The sequence below is a fragment of the Capricornis sumatraensis genome, chromosome 4, assembly GCF_032405125.1.
Source record: "Capricornis sumatraensis isolate serow.1 chromosome 4, serow.2, whole genome shotgun sequence".
Taxonomy (NCBI): domain Eukaryota; kingdom Metazoa; phylum Chordata; class Mammalia; order Artiodactyla; family Bovidae; genus Capricornis; species Capricornis sumatraensis.
In genome coordinates, this window is record NC_091072.1 from 18685601 (window position 1) to 18703650 (window position 18050).

The 18050-nt window shown below is 42.1% G+C and overlaps 1 protein-coding gene across 1 annotated transcript in view; it reads left to right on the forward strand.

The window, feature by feature from the left end:
* The window catches only part of GTF2E2 (general transcription factor IIE subunit 2), an 89658-nt gene extending 71608 nt beyond the window's left edge, over positions 1–18050 (forward strand). The window contains exons 7-8 of the mRNA XM_068971052.1: positions 16202–16317; positions 17555–18050. Coding sequence (XP_068827153.1) covers positions 16202–16317; positions 17555–17671 — 233 coding nt within the window. The 3' untranslated portion in view covers positions 17672–18050. The remainder of the gene's footprint in view (positions 1–16201; positions 16318–17554) is intronic.

Consider the following 18050-nt stretch of genomic DNA (forward strand, 5'->3'; position numbering starts at 1 on the left):
GTCACGGCTGTCACAGTGCATTGTGGGACAATTAGCAGCATCCCAGGCTGCTCTTGGTGCCAGTAGCAGACTTTCCCCCACAGTGTGAGTCCCAAAAATGTATCTAGACATCACCAGTGGTTCCCTGGAGAGTGGAATTGCCCGGGTTGAGAGTTATAGTAAAGGTATAGTTTACATTTATAAAACAGAAATGCTACAGTATGTTGTCTTCCAGCTTCTTTTCATGTGTTCTTCAGCACATTCAGTGATAACAAAGACAGCAAAGTGAGTAAGATTTCTGTCCTTGAGCCCAGGCAGAAGGAGGAATGACACGGGTACACATATGGTGCAACATGCCATACAGCATGTCACTGTGGTGTTCATAACAGTGCTGTAGAGCCCTGGGGGTCACAGCTACCACAGGAAGCTCAGGGCTAAGATGTCCATTAGTTGAAAGTGTTGGTGTTGCCTAAATCACTTAAATTTTTTTTTTTTAATCACTTAATTTTAAAAACTGAGGTTTTCTGTTATTGACTTACATTATGTGTTTCCAGAGAAGATCTATTGAAAAGTGATGCATGTTTTAACATCTGTCTTTCTCACTGTCCATCTCTCTCTTCTTTTGTATTTTATTTCTCAAAATGTTTTGTTTTGTGCTGATGAGGTTATTTGTTTTAGCCCACTAGGTGGCAATCTTAGCTGTAGAGAGGACATCTTGAGTGAGCAAGCTTTCCAGTCACACTGAAGACTCACCCTTCATTCGTTCTGTGATAGAAGCAGATGTCCAAAAATGAGATATAGCATAAGTACGGAGAGAGTCTGTTGTGTGGTAATTTAAAACATTAAATAGATAAGTGAATCCAGAGTAGCTGAACCTTGGTATGCGTTTTATTTCACAGAGGTGCTTATTTCCTTAAGTCAGAATCTTACTAATTTAGCGGCAGTACAAATGCAGAGGTCCAGAGGGTGGGCTGAGTAATTGATCTGTTGGTGTAAATCTTGGCTCTGCTCCTTACTAGCGAAGACAAGATGCTCTGTCTGAGATTTCTTATCTGTTGGGTTGGCCAGAAAGTTTGTTTGGGTTTTCTGCAAGATGCTATGGAAAAACTTGAATGATCTTTTCAGCCAATCCAGTATAAAACAGGAATAATGGTGTCTGTTCATTTGTGGTCCTTATGAGGTTTAAATAAGTAAATATAAATAAAAATGCTTAGAGCTTGGAATGGAACCTGGCACATAGTAAGAATAATAGTAACATCAGGCTAGCTACTATTAGCAGCATTAAAAATATAAAGTAGTACCAAAATACTTGGTTTAATCTTCACTCAGTGAATCTGTGGCTTGGCAGTTGGTTAGTGAAGTGAGTGAAAGTCGCTTAGTCGTGTCTGATTCTTTGCAACTCCATGGACTATATAGTTCATGGAATTCTCCAGGTCAGAATACTGGAGTGGGTAGCCTTTCCCTTCTCCAGCAGATCTTCCAATCGAGGTCTCCTGTATTGCGGGCAGATTCCTTACCAACTGAGCCCAAAGGGAAGCCCAAGAATACTGGAGTAGGTAGCCTATCCCTTTTCCAGTGGATCTTCCTGACCCAGTAATTGAAGTAGGATCTCCTGCACTGCAGGCGAATTCTTTACCAACTGAGCTATACAGACAGCAAAGAAACCAAGTCAGTTTAGCAGTTAGTTGGAATTGCTGATCTGTGGCAGTGAGGTAATGTTAGGTGGTGTTCCTTGGAGGAAGTCTGATGACAATCTGGTTGTTCCTTCTGATTGCCAGTAAATTGTTTTTTTCTGCCTGGAAGCTTCAGCAATTTCAACTTTATCCTTAGAATCCAGGACTCCTCCCAGTGGCTAGCCACTCTGCCTGGGGCCCTGATGCTGTCTTAGTTCATTTCCTAATAGCTATATGGTATTCCAGATATGACCATACTTTAAAACACTTTTTCTGACGTTCCACAGAGAGAAATTTAATTTTTTTGCTATATGCTATTATAATCTTTATAAATAATGCTCAATTCTTCTACATAAATATATTGTATGTACACTTTGCCTAGTTATCTTCTTATTTTGTTTTCTTAAAGTATAATTGATGGGACAAAAAAGAGATAAGGCATACTTGAAAAAATTTCAGTAGCCTGCCTAATACCCAGCCTATTTTGGGGGACCAGTTTTTATGCAGAGGTTTCCATTTCTTGACCTTCACCAATACTGGATGTTTTTAGTTGACTTTGCCAGCCTTCCAGAACATAAAGATTATCTTGATTTTAATTTTTCTTTCAGTGATTTTAATAAAATTTATACCAGTTTATTTCATTTTATTTTTTGCACCTGTGACAGAAAATCTGAGCATTTTCTGTCCCTACATACATTAAAAAGTAATTAAAATTGGAATCCTGTGAGATTCTGTCTCTATTTTAGGCCCTGCCTTCCAGTGTTCATTTTAAGTATTTATGCAGCTGTAATACATTTACATAGTAGATGTATTATTTAAATACTGCAGTAGCACTGAGCTAAGGAAAGCCAAAGATTAAAGTAGAAATGAAGAGTTTTTATTGAGATATTTTCCTCTGAATACAGCTCAAGTGATGTTTCTTTTAGTGAAAGGAAGTAGTTACATTTTGTTTTAATGTACTTTCAATTCTGTTGTGCTTAGAAGAATGTATATATAGCATTGTATATTCTTTTTAGTGATACATTAACAAAGATTGGCTTTCCCGACCATTACTGTCAATAGTGTCTCTGTCGTTGTGTCGTGAGTGCCCTGAAGTACATAAGCTCTGTACATGTCAGGCACAAAGTAAAAGTAGTTTGTCTTCAAGGAACTGAAATTTTGCAATCCTGGCAACACAGGCTTGGTAAAAAGTGAACTGAATGAAATTTAACGCTGGGTGAAAAGTGTTTTTATTATATGTATTTTTTCTCCTTTTTTTATAGAGATATCCACAGTATAGGCGTTATACAGTTATATCATGTTTTACCTACTCTAAATAAGTGAATGGAGTTTGTACATGTTGATGGTTAGAATTTAGCAAGTCACATTTAAAATATCAGAACTGTTCTTTTGCTGTGGTAAAGTTGGCATGTAAAATCCCAGTTATGATATACATTTTAAAACAATTTTGTGTGCTTTCTTGGAATTAGATGTTTTATTGCTGACGTGGAAGTTTGAAGCTGTTTTCTCTCAGATATACCTGTTGTGATCAGACCTAGTCGTGGTCGTCACATTGTTCTTCAGGTTTGGCTAAAAAGTAGATAGTTGGGGCTTTCAGCTTTCACTTAGAATGGAGGAAGCACTGTTCCCACTCTGGCAACAACAAACCCTAGACAGCTACAAATGTATAGTTTTCTTGACTCTTTCCGGGGCTTTCCTGATAGCTCAGTTGGTAAAGAATCTGCTTGCAGTGCAGGAGACCCTGGTTCGATTCCTGGGTCAGGAAGTTTCCCTGGAGAAGAGATAGGCTACCCACTCCAGTATTCTTGGGCTTCCTTTGTGCCTCAGCTGATAAACAATGCGCCTGCAATGTGGGAGAGCTGGGTTTGATCCCTGGGTTGGGAGGCTCCCCTGGAGAAGGGAATGGCTACCCTCTCCAGTATTCTGGCCTGGAGAAGTCCATGGACTCTGTAGTCAATGGGGTTGCAGAGAATTGGACACAAGTGAGCGATTCTGACTCCATCAGAGAGCTGAGGTGCAGGGCAGCCACCTAACCTGAAATTGAAGGAAAACAGACACCAAGAAAAGATGGGCTACAAACACTTGTACACCTGGGACATGAATACTGAGAACGTGAATACTGGTGAGAAGAATTCAGTTTTAAAATGTTTAATGAACTGCTAAAGGCTTAGTGTAGGCTAGCCAGAGACTGCAGAAGCCTTGGGCTGCAGACACTTGGGAGTGGACACCCACGCATGGCACTTCTCCACAGACTTCCCTGGATTGCTTACAAAGCAGAGGCTAGGCTGGGGGTCCTGGCCCCGCCGGGCAGGGCTGGAGAAGGGGACGGTAGACACTTCAGAAAAGACATGAAGCCATCTCTTCCCTCCCTGTCTTCTGTGAGACAAAAGTCTTAAACTTCCGTGAGAAGAAAAGAAAGAAAAACCTTCTGTCAAGGGGAAAGGCGAAATATATGCTGGACCTAAAACTTGGCAGAGAGGACAAGGCAGGAACACTGAGGAGACCCCGTTTAGGTGCCCGTGGGACGCAGGGCTTGTCTGAGGCCGAGGCTTAATTAGAATATCAGAACTCCCACCCCAGGCTGACAGGTGTGCAGTGACAGGTGGCAGTGGAACTCTGTGAGAGTCGCAAGAGCGTGGAGGCTGACAGGCCAGCCAGGGTTATAACATTAAGGGGGGGCCTAAAAGAGCAGGTTGAGCAGACACTGAGGCCAAACCCTCTGGTGAAGCAGTCTTTCCACTGAGTGCAGGGTATGGCTGGAGGAATTTGGAGCCTATGGTGCACTGTGGATAACCATAGCAGCAACAGATTTCAAACCAAGTTCATATTCTCATCATAGACTGCCTCAGCCTCCACACGCTGAAAGCCTAGCAGAAGGAAAGGCATGCCCAGATCCCGGCACAGAACTATTAACCTCAGTCTCAGCTGTTCTCTAGAGGATATTCTGCTGTCAAAATATTGCGAGGCATAAAAAGAAGCAAGGAAAAACAAAGCGCTTTTGAGAGAAGAGAGTTTATAGAACCAAATTCTGAGGACATGGGTATTGGAACTGTCAGACTGGAAATTTAAAATAAATGAAACAGCGCATGCATGATCAGGTAGGATATTTCAGCGGAGAGGTAGACATTATAAGAAAATCAGATAAATTCTAGAAATGAAAAGCACAGTAACAGAGACAGAGAATGCCTTCTGTAAGCTCATCAGTAAACTTGATATAACCAAGGAAAGAATCTGTAACCTGCAAGATGCTGCTGCTGCATGCATGTTCAGTTGTGTGTGACCCCATGTCTTTGTGACCCCATGGACTGTAGCTCACCAGGCTCCTCTGTCCATGGAATCCTCCAGGCAAGAATACTGGAGTGGGTTGCTATATCCTTCTCAAAGGTTGCTATTTGCTACACAGGGATCAAACTCATGTTTCCTGCGGCTCATGCATTGCAGGCGGATTCTTTACCACTGAGCCCCTGGGAGACCCCAAACTGCAAGATGGGCCAGTAGAAATTAAACTGAAATGCACAGAGACAAATGGGAAGAAATACAGCAGAGTCTCCATTAACTGTGAGATAACATCAATGGTCTGAATGTATAATTAAAATCTCATAAGAGAAAGAGAATGGGGTAGAAGAAATAATGGCCAAGTATTTTCTAAAATTAAAGATGAAAGTGAAATTCACTCAGTTGTGTCTGACTCTTTGCGACTCCATGGATATACAGTCCATGGCCTTCTCCAGGCCAGAACACTGGAGTGGGTAGCCAGTTCCCTTCTCCAAGAGATCTTCCCAACCCAGGGGTTGAACCCAGGTCTCCCGTGTTTCAGGCAGATTCTTTACCAGATGAGCCAGCAGGGAAGCCCAAGAATACTGGAGTGTGTAGCCTATCCCTTCTCCAGCAGATCTTCCCAACCCAGGAATGGTACCGGAGTCTCCTGCATTGCAGGTGGGTTCTTAATCAGCTGAACTACAAGGGATACCCCCACCCCCAAATTAAAGATAGGCACCAAAACAAAAGTCCAGGAAGCTCAGAGAACAGGAGGCAAGATAAGCCCTCCCAATAGAAACAAATGAAAGAAAAACATCTATGCATATCGCATTCAAAATGCTGACAACTGATGGTGAAGAGAAAATACCTGAAGTAGAGGCAAAAGCTCATTACAAAGGAAAAAAGAATTAGAGAACACTTGTCATTTGACCTTATGCAAACCAAAGCACAGTGTTGTGACATATTTGAAGTGCTAAAAGGGAAAAAAGTTTTCAACCCAGAATTCCATCTGCAGTAAAAGTAATCTTTAAAAATCAAAGTCCTGTCTCAGAGGAATATTCTCTCAGTATCACAGAAACTGAGAGAATTCCTTGATATCAGACTTGCATTGCCAGAAGTCCTCGGGCAGAAGGGTATGATACTAGACAGAAACTTGGATATATATAGGAAAATGTGCTAAAGCTGGAATAAATGAAAATCAATTTTAAAATTCACGTGTGTCTTATTAAAAATTTTTGATCACTCTGAAAGATAGCTAACTTATAAAGCAGACTATTAAGAGATAAATTTGTGTTTCGAGCATATGTAAAAGTGAAGTTTTTGACGGTCACCGCAGGTCAGGAAGGGTATGTTGTTTTACATTTTCATATGTGATCTGGGATAATTTAATTGAAGTCAGGTTCTGGTTAACTCAAGGTGTGTATTGTAAACCCTAGGATAACCACTAAAACCATTTTTTAAAAAGTAGCTATAGTTAACAATACCATGTTGTACATTTGAAAGCTAAGAGAGTAGATCTTAAAAGTTCTCATCAGAGGAAAAAAGTTATGTTAACTAAACTTCCTTTGGTAATCTTTTCACTATATATATATCAAATCATTATGTTATATATCTGAAACTAATGCAATATTATATCAATTACACTTATCTCAATAAAGAAAAATAATAATAGAAATAAAGTGGAATCATAAAAATGTTTAAAGTGCATGAATTAAAAATAGACACAAGTGAAAGGAGAAATAGACAAACTCATCATTAAGATTAAAGTTCATAGCATTCCTCTCAGCTGTTGAACAAATAGATGGAAAAGTCTTAACTCTGTTAACCAACTTGCCTAATTGACATTTATTATAAAACAAGATGACCCAACAATAGAGTATATATGTTTTCCAGTGTACTTGGAGTACTCACCGAGACAGATGGTATTCTACCGCAGAACCTTAAAGGAATTTAAAAGAGTTGAAAGCAAACAAAGGATGTGCTTGGGTCATAATGGAATCAAACTAGAAATCAGCTATATTTGGAAATTCTCCAAAATATTTGGAAATCAAATAACACTTTTAAATAACTCATGGTTCAAGGAGGAAATCACAGGGGAAGTTAAAAAAAAAAGTATGTTGAATTAAATGAAAGTGAAAGCATAACATATCAAAATTCATGGGATGCGGCTGCAGCAGTGCTTAAAGTGAAATAGAGCATTAAATGCTTACAGTAAAAAGAACATTACCAAAAAAAAACAACACTACAAAAAAAAGAACATTACATTTGGATATAACACTTTACTCATGCATTCACCAGTTGATGGACATTTGAGTTGTTTCTACTTTATGGCTATTGTGATTAATGCTACTGTGAACATGCATGTACAAGTTTTTGTGTGGCCATAATTTTTCCTTTAAGTATAGGAATGGAATTGCTGGAACATGTGGTAATTCCGACGGCTAACTTTTTGAGCAGTTGCCATACTGTTTTGCAAAGTGGCTGCCTCGTTTTACATTCCCATTGGCAGTGCACAAGGGTTCCAGTTTCTCCATATCCTTGCCAACACTGAGTTTAGCTATTTAAGATACCATTTAGCAAAATGGAATTTTATTGTGGTTTTGATGTGCATTTTTCTAAAGATCATCTTTTCACGTGCTCAATGGCCAGTTATATATTCTTTATTTTTTATTAAATTTATTTAAATTTTTATTGGAGTATACTTCATTTACAGTGTTAGTTTCAGGTGTACAACAAAGTGATTCAGTTATCAGTTCAGTCGCTCAGTCGTGTCTGACTCTTTGTGACCCCGTGAATCACAGCACGCCAGGCCTCCCTGTCCCATCACCAACTCCTGGAATTTACTCAAACTCGTGTCCATCGAGTTGGTGATGCCATCCAGCCATCTCATCCCCTTCTCCTCCTGCCCCCAGCCCCTCGCAGCATCAGGGTCTTTTCCAGTGAGTCAACTCTTCTCACGAGGTGGCCAAAGTATTGGAGTTTCAGCTTTAGCATCAGTCCTTCCAGTGAACACCCAGGACCGATCTTCTTTAGAATGGACTGGTTGGATCTCCTTGCAGTCCAAGGGACTCTCGAGAGTCTTTTCCAACACCACAGTTCAAAAGCATGAATTCTTGTATATTGTCTTTTGGAAAATGTCTGTTTAAGTTCTTGGTCCATTTTAAACTTTTTTAAATTACAGAATTTTAAAGAGTTCTTTATTCTGGATACAAGTCTCTTAGAAAATTTATACTTTGTGAATAATTTCTTCCATTCTTTGGATTGTCTCTTTACTTTCTTATATTGTTTGTGATACAAAAGTTTTTTATTTTGATGAGATACATTTTATTTGTCTTTTGTTGCTTGTGTTTTTGATGTCATATCTAAAAAACCATTTCCTAATCCAACAACACAAAGATTTACTCCTGCTTTTTCTTCAGGGAGTTACTGTTTTAGCTCTTAACATTTAGATTTTATCATTTTGAATTAATTTTTGCATATAGTGTGAGATGTGTGTCCAGTGTTGTTTTTATTTTTGCATTATGATATGTGTAATTGCATGACCTGCTCATCCCACTCAGGTTTTTACCCAGTTTTGCTCAAAATCCATGTGCATATCAATTTTATTCATTTCCTCCAAAATCTGGAAACTCAAGTGCCCTTTAACTTGTCCCTTTGTTGCTCCCAAGTGTGGTACATCCTTACAGTGGAATACAACTTTGAAATAAAAAGGAACAAAGAGCTGACATGCCCACCAACATGGGTGGAGGTCAGATGTGTCATTCTTTCCTTAAAGGCAGTAGCACTCAGAAATAAATGATCAACGTCAGATGATAATGGTAACTGAGAGATACAGATAGTGCTTTTTCCTTTGTGGGCATTAAACTCGGTGCTTTATATAAACCCATTTAATTGCCACAACTCTGTGAAATACATATTACCATCCCAGTTTTACAAATCAGAAAACTGAGGCAAAGAGGTAACCTCTTTCGTGTGTGTTTGTGCGCGTTGGTCGTACAGTCATGTTTGACTCTTTGTGATTCCATAGACTGTAGCCCACCAGGCTCCTCTGTTCATGGAATCTCCAAGCAGGAATACTGGAGTGGGTTGCCATTTCTTTCTCCAGGGGATCTTCCTGACCAAGGGATCGAACCCAGGTCTCCTACATTGCAGGCAGATTCTTTACCTTCTGAGGACATAGTCAAAAGGGTTCATTGGGTTCCACATGCAGGCCATGTTGCTCCATACTCTATTCTCCTGCTATTGTATGTCACAGGAAAGCTTTGGGTGCAGCCAAAGAGTTATTTGGGAATTTAAGCAAAGCCTTATTAAATAATTTGCTTATTTTCTTTCCTTCCTGGCATACTGTTATACAGTTTTCAATCTTAGCTTCAAGTTAGGACAGGGTTCCCTTCCATTGAAAGGGTCAAATCTGAGTTCCGAATTCTAGCCTGTTTTCTTCTTTTCTGTTAAAATACAGCAGGTTTTAAAACAGTTCCTATTTTACTTACCTGTATAATTTAGAGCTTGACTGACTTTCATGATACTTGGAAATAATCTGAAACAAATCATTTGTCTTTAAATTTGATGTCCTCTAATTATTTGGTGTTTTCAAAAAAAGAAAAATGATTGCTAGAAAAAGAAAATAGGTTGCCTCGATCTTGGTTTTACAATACCATTCTCCAGTAAAAGGAGTCAGAACTTTTTGATTCCAAGTTTGTGGAAATGCAAGCTGAGCTTGAAACATGCTTTGGTATCAGAAATTGAGCAAGTGCTCAAAAAAACCCCAAAACAAGTAACAAAAAAGGGACAAATCAAAAAGACAGAGGAACAATTTAGAGGGACTCAATATCCAAAGCCAGGATAGTTGAAGAGCAAAGTAACTGATAGTAATGGATTATAATCCATTGAAGTGAAGTAAAATAAATATCCATAAATCCATCTAAGTTAATTAAATAGATTGGATCAAGAATAGTCTCCTCCCTTAGAGTGGAATTCTAATCCACATGTATGAAAGGAGTGATGAAAATAACGTGCCTTTAGGCAAACCCACAATTAACACTTGTAGTTGGCAAGAGGCATTGATGGATGCTGAAATTAGTGAGCTCAAGTATGCAGAGAAGCAGTAAGTTTGCATAGTCTTAGTGGATCTCTCCAGGGGATGCTTATTAATTACAGAGGGACAAACCATCGCTTCATGGTGGAAAAATCTGATAGACACCACCTTAACCAGCAATCAGTCTAATAGCCCCAGTAAAAAGACGTGTGGACATCATGGACCCTTGATGTTATTAGGCCCTGAGAAAGGCACAGTATCGTCTCTGATGTTCTTGCCCAGAAGGTAGAACCTCAGTTTCATCATGAGGAAACGTCAGACAACCCCACACTGAGGGGCATTTTATAAAATAACTATCTGAACTCCTCTAAGGTGTCACGGTCCTGAGAGATGAGCAAAGAGACTGGTCATGTACTTAGAGCCTGGAGCAAGGACACAGCAGCTAAACATGGTGGGATCCTGGGCCAGGGTGGGGATTTTGCTGCTAAAGCTGGATGGGAGAATAAGGTCTATGGCTTAGTTAATATGTTTGTATTAGTTTAAATAGTTTTGTTAAGGTTATATAGTGTTAACATTAGGAAAAACGGGGTCAAAGCATGTACTGGAATTGGGTATCCTAATGATGCAACTGAGGTTTAAAAAATGTAAAAGGAAAACAGATACTCTCTGATGCCCAGACAATAGCATTTCATGCTTTCAGTGGTCAGATTGTTGAGGACGTGCTAATAAATAAAGTTAGCGCCAACCATAGTGGAAAACTTATGAAATAGAATCCCCCTCCCAAGGAGCTTCAAGAGGCTGAGAAAGTCGTGCAAGCAAATAATTGCCACCTGTTAAGTGGTTTCTGGATCTGTGCAGATGGAAGTTCAGGGGGTATAAGAGAATGAGTCCCTAATGTATCTATAGAAATGTAGAATATTTTTATTTAGAGATGTTTTGTGTGGAAATAACTTTGTGCTCAGATTGGGGACTTCCCAGGTGGTCCAGTGGCTAAGACTCTGTGCTCCTAATGCAGGGGCCCAGGTTCGATCCCTGATCAGAGAACTAGACCCCACCAGCTGCAACTAAGGGTGTGCATGCTGCAACTAAAGATCCTGAGTGCCGCGACCAAATAAATATTTTAAAAAACAGGAAAAACCCCAAAACATTTTGTGCCTAAGTTGAATTCTTTGTAGTAGACTGTCATTTTTGCATTTGGTCATCAACCAAAGTTTTTTCAAGACAGGTTTCTTAAATATCAGTGGCACCCCAGCTATTAGGGCATCGTTTGCTTCATGTAGTTTGTATTGAGACAGGAAAGAGAACAGTCTGCTCCAGCGGTATTGTGTGCTGATTTTATTTACAGCTTGTGAATGGACTGTACCCACGGTCTACCTGAAGGTTGAGGGCTCTGCAGCGATAGTGACAGGTGGGGCGGCGCTGGCGCTGCCTGGATTAGGCCTCCAGATCCTGTGGCCAGGGTGAGGGAACTGGGGGGGATGTGTCCTGATCTGAGCAGAAGGCTCACCTCAGGGCACCCAGGGAACTTTCCTTTTTCTTTTTTTTTTGGTCCTTCAGAGTGCATTCATCTTCTGATTTTCCATCATAAACTTTCTGTGCGTTGGCAAGTAGATGATGTGTGTTGGCAAGTAGATGATGTGTGTTGGCAAGTAGTTAATGATGAAGTGAAACCAGGCTGTCTGAGTCTGTCTTTGTTACCTGTATGCTCAGTTGTGTCCAACTCTTTGCGACCCTATGGACTGTAGCCCGCCAGGCTCTGTCCATGGGATTTCGTAGACAAGGGTGCTGGAGTAGGTTGTCATTTCCTTCTCCAGACGATCTTCCCGACTCAGGGATTGAACCTGAGTTTCCTGTTCCTCCTGCCTCTGCTCCTCCTGGCCGCAGGCCCTGGCCTTGGGCGTGGGTGGCTCCTCCCAGCTGCCGCCCCTGGCCTCAGGCTCAGGGTGCCTCCTCAGGGTCACCGCCCCTGGTCTCGGGTGCGAGGTGGCTTCTCCTGGCCACCCTTGACCTCAGACGCGGGGTGTCTCCTCCCGGCTGCCACTGGCCTTGGACGCGGGGTAGCTCGAGGAGAGGTGGCTGCGCAGGCGCAGGAGGGCTTAGAGGAGCTATCCCACGTTGAAGGTCAGGAAGGGCGGCGGTAAGGAGATACCCCTCGTTCAAGGTAAGGAGCAGCGGCTGTGCTTTGCTGGAGCAACTGTGAAGAGATACCCCACGCCCAAGGTAAGAGAAACCCAAGTAGGATGGTAGGTGTTGCAAGAGGGCATCAGAGGGCAGACACACTGAAACCATACTCACAGAAAACTAGTCAATCTAATCACACTAGGACCACAGCCTTGTCTAACTCAATGAAACCAAGCCATGCCTGCGGGGCAACCCAAGACAGGCAGGTCATCGTGGAGAATTCTGACAGAATGTGGTCCACTGGAGAAGGGAATGGCAAGCCACTTCAGTATTCTTGCCTTGAGAACCCCATGAACAGTATGAAAAGGCAAAATGATAGGATACCAAAAGAGAAACTCCCCAGGTCATTAGGTGCCCAATATGCTACTAGAGATCAGTGGAGAAATAACTCCAGAAAGAATGAAGGGATGGAGCCAAAGCAAAAACAATACCTAGTTGTGGAGGTGACTGGTGATAGAAGTAAGATCCGATGCTGTAAAGAGCAATATTGCATAGGAACCTGGAATGTCCGGTCCATGAATCAAGGCAAATTGGAAGTGGTCAAACAAGAGATGGCAAGGGTGAACGTCGACATTCTAGGAATCAGCGAACTAAAATGGACTGGAATGGGTGAATTTAACTCAGATGACCATTATGTCTACTACCGCGGGCAGGAATCCCTTAGAAGAAATGGAGTAGCCATCATGGTCAACAAAAGAGTCCGAAATGCAGTACTTGGATGCAATCTCAAAAATGACAGAATGATCTCTGTTTGTCTCCAAGGTGAACCATTCAATATCACAGTTATCCAAGTCTATGCCCCAACCAGTAACGCTGAAGAAACTGAAGTTGAACGGTTTTATGAAGACCTACAAGACCTTTTAGAACTAACACCCCCAAAAGATGTCCTTTTCATTATAGGGGACTGGAATGCAAAAGTAGGAAGTTAAGAAACACGTGGAGTAACAGGCAAATTTGGCCTTGGAATGTGGAATGAAGCAGGACAAAGACTAATAGAGTTTTGCCAAGAAAATGCACTGGTCATGGCAAACACCCTCTTCCAACAACACAAGAGAAGACTCTACACATGAACATCACCAGATGGTCAACAGTGAAATCAGATTGATTATATTCTTTGCAGCCAAAGATGGAGAAGCTGTATACAGTCAACAAAAACAAGACCAGGAGCTGACTGTGGCTCAGATCATGAACTCCTTATTACCAAATTCAGACTCAAATTGAAGAAAGTAGGGGAAACCGCTAGACCATTCAGGTATGACCTAAATCAAATCCCTTATGATTATACAGTGGAAGTGAGAAATAGATTTAAGGACCTAGATCTGATAGATAGAGTGCCTGATGAACTATGGAATGAGGTTCGTGACATTGTACAGGGGACAGGGATCAAGAGCATCCCCATGGAAAAGAAATGCAAAAAAGCAAAATGGCTGACTGGGGAGGCCTTACAAATAGCTGTGAAAAGAAGAGAGGCTAAAAGCAAAGTAGAAAAGGAAAGATGTAAGCATCTGAATGCAGAGTTCCAAAGAATAACAAGAAGAGATAAGAAAGCCTTCTTCAGTGATCAGTGCAAAGAAATCGAGGAAAACAACAGAATGGGAAAGACTAGAGATCTCTTCAAGAAAATTAGAGATACCAAGGGAACATTTCATGCAAAGATGGGCTCAATAAAGGACAGAAATGGTCTGGACCTAACAGAAGCAGAAGATATTAAGAAGAGGTGGCAAGAATCCACGGAAGAACTGTACAAAAAAGATCTTCACAACCCAGATAATCATGATGATGTGATCGCTCATCTAGAGCCAGACATCTTGGAATGTGAAGTCAAGTGGGCCTTAGAAAGCATCCCTACGAACAAAGCTAGTGGAGGTGATGGAATTCCAGTTGAGCTGTTTCAAATCCTGAAAGATGATTCTGTGAAAGTGCTGCACTCAATATGCCAGCAAATTTGGAAAACTCAGCAGTGGCCACAGGACTGGAAAAGGTCAGTTTTCATTCCAATCCCAAAGAAAGGCAAGGCCAAAGAATGCTCTAACTACCGCACAGTTGCACTCATCTCACATGCTAGTAAAGTAATGCTCAAAATTCTCCAAGCCAGGCTTCAGCAATACGTGAACTGTGAACTCCCTGATGTTCAGCTGGTTTTAGAAAAGGCAGAGGAACCAGAGATCAAATTGCCAACATCCGCTGGATCATGGAAAAAGCAAGAGAGTTCCAGAAAAACATCTATTTCTGCTTTATTGACTATGCCAAAGTCTTTGACTGTGTGGATCACAATAAGCTGTGGAAAATTCTGAAAGAGATGGGAATACCAGACCACCTAACCTGCCTCTTGAGAAATCTGCATGCAGGTCAGGAAGCAACAGTTAGAGCTGGACATGGAACAACAGACTGGTTCCAAATAGGAAAAGGAGTACGTCAAGGCTGTATATTGTCACCCTGCTTATTTAACTTCTATGCAGAGTACATCATGAGAAACACTGGACTGGAAGAAACACAAGCTGGAATCAAGATTGCCGGGATAAATATCAATCACCTCAGATATGCAGATGACACCACCCTTATGGCAGAAAGTGAAAAGGAGCTAAAAATTCTCCTGATGAAAGTGAAAGAAGAGAGCGAAAAAGTTGGCTTAAAGCTCAACATTCAGAAAACGAAGATCATGGCATCCGGTCCCATCACTTCATGGGAAATAGATGGGGAAACAGTGGAAACAGTGTCAGACTTTATGTTTTGGGGCTCCAGAATCACTGCTGATGGTGACTGCAGCCATGAAGTTAAAAGATGCTTACTCCTTGGAAGGAAAGTTATGACCAACCTAGATAGTATATTCAAAAGCAGAGACATTACTTTGCCAACTAAGGTCCATCTAGTCAAGGCTATGTTTTTTCCTGTGGTCATGTATGGATGTGAGAGTTGGACTGTGAAGAAGGCTGAGCGCCAAAGAATTGATGCTTTTGAACTGTGGTGTTGGAGAAGACTCTTGAAAGTCCCTTGGACTGCAAGGAGATCCAACCAGTCCATTCTGAAGGAGCTCAACCCTGGGATTTCTTTGGAAGGAATGATGCTAAAGCTGAAGCTCCAGTACTTTGGCCACCTCATGCGAAGAGTTGACTCATTGGAAAAGACTCTGATGCTGGGAAGGATTGGGGGCAGGAGGAGAAGGGGACGACTGAGGATGAGATGGCTGGATGGCATCACAGACTCGATGGACATGAATCTGAGTGAACTCCGGGAGATGGTGATGGACAGGGAGGCCTGGCATGCTGCGATTCCTGGGGTCGCAAAGAGTCGGACACGACTGAGCGACTGAACTGAACCTGCATCTGCAGGCGGGTCCTTTACCACTGGTTCCACTTGGAAAGGGCCTGTCTTTAGGGACAGAATTTAAGGTGCACATGAGTTTCATTCTGGACACGTCCCAATTGTGATCCCTTTTGTTTGCAAAAATAGTTATGTGGCAAAGGGGTCAAGGGACTCTGACAACAAGGTGTAGGAAGGTTTTTGTCCTGCTTTGCAGGCATGAGAGAAGCAGTGTTACTGCCTCAGCCTCCCTCCCTTCACTTTAATGACCTAGTCACCCGTCCCCGGTTTATTTCAGAAGACTCTTTTGCAAATAGGCTGTTATAACTCCTCACTCATATAAAACTTCGGTTCCTCATATCCCTGTGTGTTTCTCTTCTCCTGTAGGAAAGAAAGTGGGATGTACTGGGCTCATGGGAGATGAGCAGGAATTTGAACTATTTCAGTGGAGAGAACTGATTTTGGGGATTAAAGGAGAGTGTCAACTGCCTGTCTTCCCAGGAAAGCGGGGAGGCCTCAGTCACATGGCCCTTCATTTATAGACTCTAAAAATAGAGCAGTGCTGATCTGGCCTAGGGATGCAGCTCGTGTTCCCAGGCCCTTTTGCTGCTCAGTGTCCAGCATCTGAATGTTCCTGTCTTCCTTCGGTTTTATAATGAAATCTCAGATGTGCTAATGCAGATCAGAGGAGATAATGTGGAAGCCTGATTTTGATCACCAATATGTTACAGTTTATAAACATCTATTGTATGGTAACTACTTCTTGTTGGCGCAGAGTTTCAGAAACTGTGGAGGAGTGTCACCGTGGATTCAATGGACGAGGAGAAAATTGAAGAGTATCTGAAGCGACAGGGTATTTCTTCCATGCAGGACTCCGGACCAAAGAAAGTGGTATGTTGTCTCTAGGAGAGAATGTAACGCTGTGCCCTTTGAACTGTTAGCCTGCTTCCTGTGCAGCTCTCGGAAGAGCAGGTAGCTGGTTCTTCCTTCCAGTTTTTTCTCCATGTCCTACCCCTCTGACCTTGGTCAGATGCTTTCAGGTCACGTCTGGTGTACTCCTTGCCCTCAGGTGCCACTCCCAGGTAAGGGGCTTCTCCCCTTGCCCCACCCCTGTCTTGGCAGTGCCTGCTCTGGCTGCAGCCGGGCATGCCTGTGATGTCCTCCTGGTTTCTGCCGGGAGCCTGCTCCATCCCCCTGGCCTTCTTACTGGTGCCGCTTCTTACTGGTGCCGCTTCTTACTGGTGCCTGACTTTGCCTTAGTGCTGATCACACTCAGTTGTCCTTGATGACCCTCAGATCCTTTAGGAGCCAGATTTTACTGTCTTGATAACCCCAGATCCGCTCATTTGGAAGGATTTGTAGCTGGATGAAGATTTGTGAATTGCCTCGTACCAGCTAACCGGCTCTCTGCAGTCCAGAGACAAAGCCAGAATGAGGGATATTTCACTAACACCCTCCTTTCCCTGGCCACCATCATGCCTTGTAGCTTGTTTTCTTTGTGATTTTTTGTGTGTGCGTGTGTTTTATTCGGTGAAGTTTAGGACTCCTTTAAAGGGAAAATTTATTGCCAGTGATCTCTAAGAATTAGTGTGATTGAAGCACTTCATGGTTTCCTATCATTGCTTAGTTTGTTGATTTTTTTTTAAAAATTATGTGATGCAGTAAAGAGAATACTACCTAACAACTCTTTCTGTGCCCATTCACTCCCCAATTTTGCTGTGTCTCTATGCTTTGTTGTATTTGGTTCAGGTTTTTGTTTTATGGGTAATTAATGGTGGATAAATTTTTTTTAACCTGATAACAGAGATGAAAAACAAAAGAGCTGTACTGCCTCTCTTTTCACTCACTTAGTGCCTAGCGTAGTTGTGGTAAGTTGTGCCAGCCCGTTCTTTCCAGGTGGATGGAAGTACACATGCTTCACTGTAACGGAAACCGCTGGTTGCTGTTTGTGGTTGGGGATGTACTGTGGATTGGGGCGGTGGGGGGTGTGTGTCTGTGTGTCTGTGTCTGTGTGTTGAGGAACAGAGAAAAGGTTACAAAACCCTGCATCTCTTTGCTGCATCTTTCGTAAATCCTCCCCGTATCACTGCTCTGAGTAGCTGTCATTTCTGTTTTTACCTTCCTGTAGGCCCCAATTCAGAGAAGGAAAAAGCCTGCCTCACAGAAAAAGCGACGGTTTAAGACTCACAATGAGCACTTGGCTGGGGTGCTGAAGGACTACTCTGATATCGCTCCTGGCAAGTAGTAAACAGTTTGGTCTGAGAGCAAAGAGTTTCAAAGTCAAGATCTTCCATGTTGACGCTGGCATCTGCAGGCTGATCATCTTCCTGTTCTCCCACCTAGGACTGAGGAGAGGAGCAGTTCGGTTTACAGAACTAGGGCAAATTACCAAACTCGAAGCTTGTTTTCCTTAAGGGGCTAATGAGAAATGTGATGTCCCCTGTGAACCTCCTGTCACTTCTCGGGGGAACGGCGCTCAGCATGGCGTGCAGGCATCTTTGCTATTTATCGCTACTTCTAAGTGGCTCCTGGTTCCATTTTCCCCTCTTTTATTACTTTAGAACAAGTTTGCTGGTAGTCTTGAATGCAATATTTGTTTATTCCAAAAGATCATATTTATAATA